Source organism: Mastomys coucha, unplaced genomic scaffold (genome assembly GCF_008632895.1).
Source record: "Mastomys coucha isolate ucsf_1 unplaced genomic scaffold, UCSF_Mcou_1 pScaffold18, whole genome shotgun sequence".
In the NCBI taxonomy this organism is placed as follows: Eukaryota; Metazoa; Chordata; class Mammalia; order Rodentia; family Muridae; genus Mastomys; species Mastomys coucha.
In genome coordinates, this window is record NW_022196900.1 from 14,627,857 (window position 1) to 14,638,137 (window position 10,281).

Below are 10,281 nucleotides of genomic sequence, written 5' to 3' on the forward strand. Positions count from 1 at the left end.
ATGCTTTGTGAAATTCCTTTAGTCCTTAGGGGGAAATAAAAAGTTTCCCCTGGGAAAATGCAAGTTTCATGGGGATATGGATAAAAACACTACCGTTTTATTTTTCATATCTTCCCTAAGTAATAAATGAGTTATATCGTGGTTGTTCAGAAGAAGGCGAATGGCATCCGTTTACATAGACTCTGACTCTGAGCGTCGCCCCTTGGGTCAGTTGGCACTGACTGCAACACTGAGAAAATGTCATACCTTTATTAGGAGAACCAGGGCCGGGGTGGGTATAATCCCCTGGCCCCGCCTCTCGTTCCGGCTCCGGCCCCGCCCCCGTTCGGGCCCCACCCCCCTAGGCTCCAGAGCGCACGCGCCAGGCTGGAGCTGGCGCGGCCGTCCCCTCCCCCACCCCCGCCGCCGGAGGGGAACCGGCCGCCGGGGCTGCTGGGGCCGGCGGGATCGGTAGTCGTCATGGAGTACTCGTGGGATGATCTGATTCTGGCCTTCTCCCGCACGTCCATGTTTCCCTTTTTTGATATCGCCCACTACCTGGTGTCAGTGATGGCGCTGAAGCAGCAGCCAGGTGAGTGAAGGGGCCCGACGGGCTCCCGGTTCCGCGTCCTCACTGCCTCTGGAGGCAGGGGCGTCGGGACCCCCTGCGGCCCATCCCTCAGGACTGAGCCCCCGACTCAGACCCAGACTTAGGAAAGTGATACAGACCCCTGAACAGAACGTCTCCGGTGGGACCTAGCACCTTGCTAGCGTGTTAAAACAGGAGAGTGGGTGGCTTTGAGTTTTCTCAGCCAGCCACAAGAGACGTGGTACAGGTAACAGTCGCTTGGCATGTGGAGTTCAGCATCTGTGAAACGGGATGTGATTTTCACAACGTTGAGTTCCATGAAACATGGGACCAAAGAGCAGTGTTTGTTCTCCTGTCTCTCACTTTGACCAATGTGGCTTTACTTTTAAAGTTACCCACTTTCCCAGTATTTTTCTGAGTCTCTGTCTCTGAGTTCAGGCGTTTCGCTGCCTTCAGCTATCCGCTGCCTTTCCTTGTCCAGTAGGTGAAGGGGAAAAGTTTAAGGATTTTCTTACCTTTTCTGCACTAATTTTCTAAATCCTCGACTCATACGTGTTTGAGAGTTTCTGTGTCTAACTCGCTGAGGAACAGGTCATCTGCATGGGATACTGCTTCTCTGATTAGAGAGAACTACAGTTTTGTTACTGTTCCATTATCCAGAATCTGATAGTATCTTGTATTGACTAAATCAGAGGTTTTCAAAGCGTGGCTCACTTTCCGTGTACTTCCTGTCACACATTGTAAAATTCATTATTTTCATAACGTATTCAAAGGTTATTTATCTTTTCTTACTTTTATGAGTGTACAGCGAAGTTTCCCAATGGTCATGTGACTTACAGTGTTGTAAGAGATGATTGAAACTGCTGATGAGTCCAAGCGCACCATTCTGTTTGACACCATTCTGTTTGAAGCTAAACATTAAAATTTGCCTACCTAGACAGCAATGTGCCTTGTCTCACGAAATACTTTTTTGATTTTGATAATAGTTATTTTGGTAAAGAAATATTATTTACATTTAATGCATTATTTTAAAATCCATATGTAAAGGCTTTAAAAGCTGTTTACATTTCTAAGTGCTCAATATAAACACAAACTCTAGGCCCTCCTTGCTATTAAAGGAGATGGAAGCTACTGAAATGCTCTCCCACTGAATGTTGCCCTAGGCCAAGGAATTTTAAAAGTAATTTTTTAAAGGTATGATTTACATAAGTACATTCACTATTTTTTTTAATCACAAAGTTACATGGTTTTGGATAAAAACAGTAATAGAACCACTGTCATGATAAAAATATAGAGTATTTTCTTATTCCAAACCCCCTTTACCCCTCTGTAGTCTCTTCCCCTAAATTCTAGCAACTCATTCATGCCCTCTTTAAATTTTAGGGGTCTATATTGGGTCCAAAATTTGAGAATCACTTGGATAATGGAATGCTAATTAACTTGGAGGGAAACATGTTTTTCTGTCAATACCAGTAAATGATAGCATTCACAGGAGAATGCCTACTTCAGCATCCAGGGAGTGTGTTAGAGGACCTATTAACTTTTTTTTTTTTTTTTTCCGAGACAGGGTTTCTCTGTGTATCCCTGGCTGTCCTGGAACTCACTCTGTAGACCAGACTGGCCTCGAAGTCAGAAATCCACCTGCCTCTGCCTCCCAAGTGCTGGGATTAAAGGCATGCGCCACCACTGCCCGGCTAGAGGACCTATTAAATTTTAAGAGTACTGATTATTTCCAGTCCTCATCTTGCCATTTTCATAGAAAACCATTTTCATTTGCATTTTTCATGGTTATTAATGTGTATGCTTCCTTGGTTTATCAGTCATTTGTATTTAATTCCTGTAAATGCGGAGTATCTTTTGCTTGTTTATCAGGATGTAGATTGTTGTTTTATCTTACTGATTCTCTTCTTGCATCATGGACCTTTCATTGTAAGTGCTGAAGCTTCTTTTTTCCCCTCTCATTAAGTTTTAGCTTTGAGTGCAGAAGTTTAAAAAAGTTTATGGTTAAATCTATTTACTTTTTTTGCAGACAGATTTGTTTTTATAGACAGATCTCCTTTATGACTTTTAGGATTTATATATTTATATATTGTTTCAGGAAGGTTGGTCCCATACCAAAGATTATAGAAATACTGATTTATGCTATTTTACAAATATATTTGTTTTTATTATTTTTAAGTGTGTGTGTGTGGTGTGTGTGCATATGCATATCAGTACAGGTACCTGCAGAGGCCACTGGGTCAGCTTTCTGTGGAGCTGAAGTTGTGTTAGAAGTGTTTCTAAGCCATCCATTGAGGGTGCTAGAAACGGAACCAGGTCCTCTGTAAGAGTAGTAAGCGCTCTTAACCATTGACCCATATCTCCAGCTCCTTGTGTGTATGTCTTTTTTTGTTTTGTAGACTTCTACTCTAAATGACAAAGCTAAGTGCATGGTTACAAAAGGAAGCTCTTGGAGCTGGAGAATAGATGGCTTAGTGGGTAAGACAGCTGGATGCACAAGCCTAAGGGCTTGAGATCAAATCCCCAGGAACTAAGGAAGAAGCTGAGAGTAGCTACATGCGCTTATTACCTACACTCTGTGGGGTTTGGGAGAGACAGGATTGCTGGGCCCTGTTGACTGCTAGTCTAGCTTAGGGTCAGCTGGAGATCCTGTCTGGGAGGAGTAAGATAGACCATGATAGAATAGGACACCTGATGATTTCCATGAATCCGAGGATGGACACACACATATACACACACCTTAACCTTTCTGTAACAGTTTGGTGATAAATGAATATTTCTTTGCAAGCCTTTACATCTCAGTGATGAATTTTTACTGCAAAGAACACTTGGAACTCAGTGATCTTGGCAGAGTGGCTAATTGTTCTTGTTCTGTTACAGAGATCATTCTTCTGTATGGCTATTTGCAGGTCCCTAGTATTTACTTGCTATCTTTAGCTTCGAATTTCTTTTGGGAGTTGCTGAAATTCTTCCAGTAAGTTCTCTTTGGCTTAAGTTTGTCATATTGCTTGTAGCTAAGAAGCATGTCTCCTTTCCTAGCCTCATGTGAAACAGTGCTGGTACAGAGAGACCAATAATTATACTGACCGTAGTTTTGCCTTCCTTCTGAATTTAGTGAGACTGCTTCTAAAGTTTAATGAAATGTGATGTTTACAGTAGGCTTTCTGGGAGTGTCTTGTAAGAAAGCTTTATTGTATTTGTTAACTTTCTGGGCTGCCTCTCGTTATTTACCACCCAAATAGGTGACACATTTTATCAAGTGTTTGTTTGTTTGTTTTTTAAAATCAGAAATCTATTGATCCAGGACTGGTGACTAATGTCTGTAATCCTAATACTTGGGAGGCAAAGGCAGGAGGAGAAAGTTCAAGACAAGCCTGGCCTACATAGCAAGACCCTGTTTCAAAAACCGAAACAGAAGACATAGACTGAGATCGATAATTATACATATTGCTTCTCCTGTGGAAGTGTAATGTAGATTACATGAATGTAGTGACTGAATTGAAGAGTTATGACTCATTCTTTCATTCTTGCTTTATGTACTATTTCAGTGTAGTGATTTGATTTGCTAATACTTGATCTAAACTTGTTTTCTTCATGTTAATGATTGGTGTTTGCACATTAGATTGTTTTGTTGTGCTATCTATTTCTAGTTTGGGCAGTAAGGTTCTGCTGTTTTCATAAATAGGTTTGGATCAAGATGACATATTTAATAGGCATTGCCTGTTTTAGGTCTTTAGTCGACTTCAACTGTGAAGTCTGTGAATTTCTTTCTTGATGCATTCTTTTGTTTTGTCTTGTTTTGTTTTGTTTTGAGTTAGAATTTCTTTTCTCTGTGGAGCCCTGGTTGTCCTGGAACTCACTCTGTATATTAGGTTGGCCTCAAACTCACAGAGATCTGGCTGCCTCTGCCTCCAGAGTTCTGGGATTAAAGGTGTTCCCCAACCCCCAAAACCTGTTCTTAATACATTCTAGATGTTTCCTTCTGTTCTCATTAATTGTAGGTTGCTTGGTAATTTACACTTTTCTGAGGAGTCACCTGTCTCCTTTAGATTTTCAAGTCTGTCAGAGCACATGTGCATGTGTCTAGGTCTTTCAGTAGTTCAGACTTACTGTCTGTGTATATGGTGTATGTATGTGTTTATGGAGATGTATACATGCATGCTTGTAGGTGCCAGTGCACGAGGAGGCAAACGTCAGTGTTGGATAGCTTCCTTGATCCTGTTCCTCCTAGTTGAGACATGTTTTCTCAGTGAATCTGGAGCTTACTGGTTGCCTGGGCTAGCTGGCCTGTGGGTTGCAGAGATCTGCCTCTTTGTGCTCACCAGGTGTTGGCTTATGGATGCATCACTACTCCCTGCTTTTCTATGGGCACTAGGGATCTGACTCAGGTCCTCATGCTAACTTGGCAAGCCCTTTACCATTGGAGACATCTCCCTACCCTGTCTAGTTGTTTATTTTTCTTTTTTTTCTTTTGATTTTTTCGAGACAGGGTTTCTTTGTATAGCCCTGGCTGTCCTGGAACTCACTCTGTAGACCAGGCTGGCCTTGAACTCAGAAATCCACCTGCCTCTGCCTCCCAAGTGCTGGGATTAAAGGTGTTTATTCTTAAGTGTCTCTTTGAATTTTGCGCATCTGTCTTATGCCTTATTTTTCTTTTCTTTTTTTCTTTCTTTTTTCTTTTTTATAAATTTTTATGTATCTTTTCTCTTTTCATTTTGATTAAAATAAATTTGTTCAGACTCTGTCTGTAGATATAATGGTTAGCTTGTGTTCTTTGCCTGTGTGGTCAGCATTTCTTTCCCTTAATTTAGAACAGAAGCCCTGGTATGTGTGTGTCTCATCCAAAGTTTAACTAGATCATCACTTAGTATATCTATGCTTTACCAATAGACAGTGCTTTGTGATGGCCAAGGAAAACTCCACTTTGTGTTAGGCCCCCATGTTAGCCATTTGTCTCTGGCCTAAATTCCTGAAAGATAAGTTCCCACCAATCCTGACTTGTTGCCCCTTCCCAAGGATTGTGTAACTGCTGTGAAATGACTAACTGCTTGCTCTGGCTTCTGTAAACTTGCTTGTTGCTATGTGCATGGGGAGTAAGGCAGTTGCTCACATACCAGTAAATTCCACAGATATGAATTGAAGTATTTGTGGATTTTGCCTTTCAAAGCCCTTCCTCCAGCTGCTTCTGAGCAATATGTGTCTGATTTGGGTTAGAGACTGTAGTCCTGCCTGCTAGCAGTTTTAATACATTTGATTAATTATAATCTGAATTAATCTGGTGGTCTTTTCTTGGTTGTCTTGAACTCCATAATACTTTCAATTTCCCCCAATGGTGCGTTTTCCAGAGCTCTAGAACCCATAGTACAGCAAAGCTACAATTCATGTGTGTGCAGATAGCAGAGTCCTTTCCTCACTCACTAAAGGACCCTAGGAATTCAAGGCTAGCCTAAGCTATACATGAGTTCAAGGCCATCCTGGGCAAAAGGAGGCAATGTCTCAATACCCCTCTTCTCCCAGCAAACTGAAAACAGCTTATCCCACTAACATTAGAGGATCATTGGATAGCTGTTGCCTTTTTTTTTCCCAAGATAAATTCTCTCTAGCCATTAAAATAATTCAGGCAGTTTTAAAATGACACGTCATTAGAATACATTAGAACATGCCCTACTGTGTGCACACAACACAACAATGCACAACCCACACAAATCTACCTTAAGTATGTGCTATAAAAATGAGCTCTGCATCTAGACATTGGCAGCAAATGCAGGAAAGAACGTTATTGTTTTTGGGATGGAGGGAGCGTGGGTGGTTTTAGTTCTATTACCATAATTCTTTCCAGCTTGACCATCCCCCACCAGAGGACAGGCCCCTGTTGGTGTGGCTGACACATGTTAAGTTCCATTTCACACTCACAGTGACAGCTGTGTGCAGCCTGCAGCGCAGGCAGATCTCCATCAACCTGCTCAGAGATGGCTCAGGAGCAGCCATTAGCTAGTCTGTGAACAGAGGTGTTCAAGAGTTGGTGATGTGGAAATGCCTTTGAGGAGAGACACAAAGAGGTCTTCATGCTTCTCACAGTAAGTGGGGTAGTAAAGGAGAGTTTAGATTGGTATTTTAGCAACAACTGATGGACTGTTTCCAGAATAGTCTACTAGGTTATAACAGATACTAAAATACCATTGGTTCTGGATCATATAGAAGAGTCAGAGACACGAGCAGGAAGATTCTCCAGCTCATGATTAAAATAAAAATAAGATTAGAAATGAGACCTGGAGCTGGGGACATAGCTTGGAAGTGGAGTACTTGGCTAGTAAGCACGAATGTCTGGGTTCAGCACTCAGCCCAGAAAAACAAGCAAGCAAACAAGCCAGCCAACAAACTGATCCCACCAGTGTGAGTTTCTGTAGGGCCTAGGGCTGCTCACAGAGAAGAGACAGTGAGACTTGCTTGCGCTAGCATCTAGCGCTGTGCTCACTTCTTTTGAGACAAGGTCTCATGTAGACCAGGCTAGCTTTGGGCTTGAAGTGTGGCTGAGGATGACCCTGAGTTTCTAGTTCTTCTGCCTCCTCCTGGGTGAGTGCTGGGATTGCAGGTCTGTGTCTCCACACCTGGTGTCATGTGGTACTAGGCATCAAATCCAGGGATTCCTGCTGCATGTTCAACAAACACTCCACTAGCTGAACCCTGTCCCCAGCTGGTTCTTCTGTTCTCCCTTTTCAGACTTGTTATTCTTTAAGACCCTGTTTTGCTTTCCCATCTCTGCCAACGAGTCACTCCTCTCATTTGTGTTCTCTCATGTGTAATCTCTGTGTAGGTTTACGAAATGCCAGTGTAGGTTAGAGAATAAAAGGTTTTGTGAGAAACTGTTTTTCTCTCAAAGGTGGCCAGCCTACCATGGCCACCAGAACCTTCCCCAGCTTGTGAGACTTTTATGCCAAGAACCCCAAGTCTTTTACCACCCCCTACACTGTAAAACTTTTTATGCAAATCTTTAATTTCTCTTACCCGATGACACTTTTGTTAAGGGAGGCCCACTGCTGTCCCAGACTGGCAGATCCCTTTCTTTTCTGACACTTCAGTTCTTTTACAGCTAGCCAACATGGAAGACTCTGAGGATGTTACCCAGCCAGTGGGGAGAGGTTTTAGACTCTTTTGTGGATTAAAAATGTATCAAATTTCCTGCTTGGTATACTTGCTTGCCTCCTAAAAAGAAATTGTCTTGCTGGATTACTTTTGTTTTGTTCCTGTGTTTCTTTGTGTGGCAATAAGAATATTCTTTCCCAACAGCTTGAAGAGCTACCTCTCTGAGACTGGAGGGTTCTTTTTTCTTTAGATTTATTTTTATTATGTTTTAAAGTATGCATATGAGTGTTTGTCTGTAGGGGCATGTGTACATGAGTGCAGGTGCTAAGGGAAGCCAGAGGTCCCAGGGGAACACCAGATCCCCTGGAACTGGACTTGTGTGAGCTGTGAGCCACCCAACATGGGTGTTGGCGATTAGACTTGGGCTCTTTGAAAGGACAAAGTGCTCTTAACTACTGAGCCACCTCTGTAGCTTAGTCGTCATAGTTATTCAGACCTAAGGAAAGGATTCTCTTTCTAGATTACTCTTACTTCATAATCAAAGACGAAAACATCACTGTATTAATGTGAATTGAATGTTTTCCCCTTTACCTCCATTTGTCTAATAATTAATTCTAGTTTCTTGGCTCTGATTGTCTGCAATTTAGGGCTGCAGCTAGTACTGCTAGTAGTGTAAGATCTGTCTGTCCGTCCACCCATCCATCTGTTCATCCCCTCCAGGTCCCAATCTCTTTGACAACCCTTCTTCTATATTTACATTAGATTCTTTTTTTTTTTTTTTTTGAGACAGGGTTTCTCTGTGTAACCTTGGCTGTCCTGGAACTCACATTGTAGACCAGGCTGGCTTCAAACTCAGAAATCTGCCTGCCTCTGCCTCCCAAGTGCTGAGATTAAAGGTATGTGCCACCACTGCCCGGCTTACATTAGTTTCTTCACAGTAGCAAAATTACACTTATAAAGTAGCCATGAGAACTGTTTTAAGGTTGGGGTCAGCACAGCATGAGGAACTGTATTAAAGGGTCGCCACATTAGGAAGGTTGAGAAGTACTGCCTTACGGGTGGGTCCCCCGAGTGGCAGGCTTAGGGGCTTGTGCCATTGTTATTTTCATAAATCTTAAAGAAAAGAATTTGGCCATGGTGGCATGTGCTATGATGAAAGTTTGAAGTCACAGTTCTCAGGAGGTTGACAAGGGATTATCGTAAGTTCCAGGCCAACCTAGACTGCATATGGAGACCCTTTCTCAAAAACACAACAAAAATAACCATCTAGTCCCCACTGCCTCAGAAAACCCCACCTCAAACACAGGCCTTTAAGTTTTTGTTCTCATCCAGTTGTCTAGTCTCTAAGACTCTCCCCTTAAGGCCTCAGGTATCCCAGGCTAGGTTTGAACCAGAAGAGAACCTTGACATTCAGGTCTTCTTGCCTCCACCTCCCGATTGCCGGCATCACAAGCAGTCATCAGGGTTCCTTTTGCAGTGCTGGGAATTGAACTTAGTACCTCCTGCATGATAGCATGCACCTCAGCAACTGAGCTACATCCCCAGCCTTCTGAAATTTAATCTACAATTATCTCTTCTATCTACAACATCTTTATTTTAGTCTGAAGTCTTCAACAACTGTTTTCCTAACTTTCAAATCATGTGTGCTTCATTAAATCACATTGTTACTGAACAGGAACTATGTTAGACATTGAGGCTCCCAAAACAAAAGATAGTTATAGCCCTAAATAAGCTCAACTCCTTCTTCTCTTTTAGTAGTGTCTAATACAGCAGCACTGTCATTCTTACACAATAATAATAGTTATTGGATTCAGCTCCATGAAGACCTTCAGCGGGGTATTTATAGTCCCTATGCACTTCTGTATTGGTGCACTCATTTGACAGATGCAGAGTTTGGGAGTGAAGTACCATTCCTAGGGCACATGGGGAGTAAATTATAGCGCTTTTCTTGACTCCAGGTCTTGCTAGTTCCAGTTTCCTTACTGTTCACTGTTTGCTTTCTCTTAGCAGTCCTATTTAATGTTCTTGGTTTTCAGTATTTACAAGTCTCAATAAGCTGTCATTTGTTATTGTTTTCTCTGTGACTTTTGTCATTTCCACATCACAAAGCAATTCCTCCTATTTTAAATTAAACCTGGAAACAAAGGATGCCATTGGTACTTTACCTAGTTTGTGGGAGATGAAAGGTTAATATGTTAAGAATTTGTCAGACTTGGTGTTAAGGACAGGTGGAAAGTGACAGCAACATACCTTGCAATTTTTATGGATGCTTATACATGCATGAAAAAGGACAAAAGTCATAAATCTACAGCCTGGGAGTACTCAAAATGTACCAATCCGTGTAATGCATCCAGGTTCTTCAGAAGCACCCTTTGTTGTATGATTTAAAAAACTAGAATAGGTTCTGTCTAGTGTGGAGTGAGAAAGTTTGTGTCAGAAGTAACGTAGACTGGGGCTGGAGCTTAGTTTGTAAAGTGCTTGTGACACAAGCCTGAGGGCCTGAGCTCCATCCCTCATAAGCCTTGTAGAGAAGCTTTGTGCACGGGCAGTGGTGGTGCACGTCTTTAATCCTAGCACTTGGGAGGCAGAGGCAGGTGGATTTTTGAGTTTGAGGCCAGCCTGGTCTACAG

General features: G+C 42.3%; 1 protein-coding gene across 1 annotated transcript in view; it reads left to right on the forward strand.

Annotated features, from left to right (window-relative positions):
• Window positions 1-359: 359 nt before the first annotated feature.
• Tmem38b (transmembrane protein 38B) overlaps window positions 360-10,281 on the forward strand; it is a 47,434-nt gene continuing 37,512 nt past the window's right edge. Inside the window, exon 1 of the mRNA XM_031377433.1 lies at window positions 360-571. Coding sequence (XP_031233293.1) covers window positions 460-571 — 112 coding nt within the window. The 5' untranslated portion in view covers window positions 360-459. The remainder of the gene's footprint in view (window positions 572-10,281) is intronic.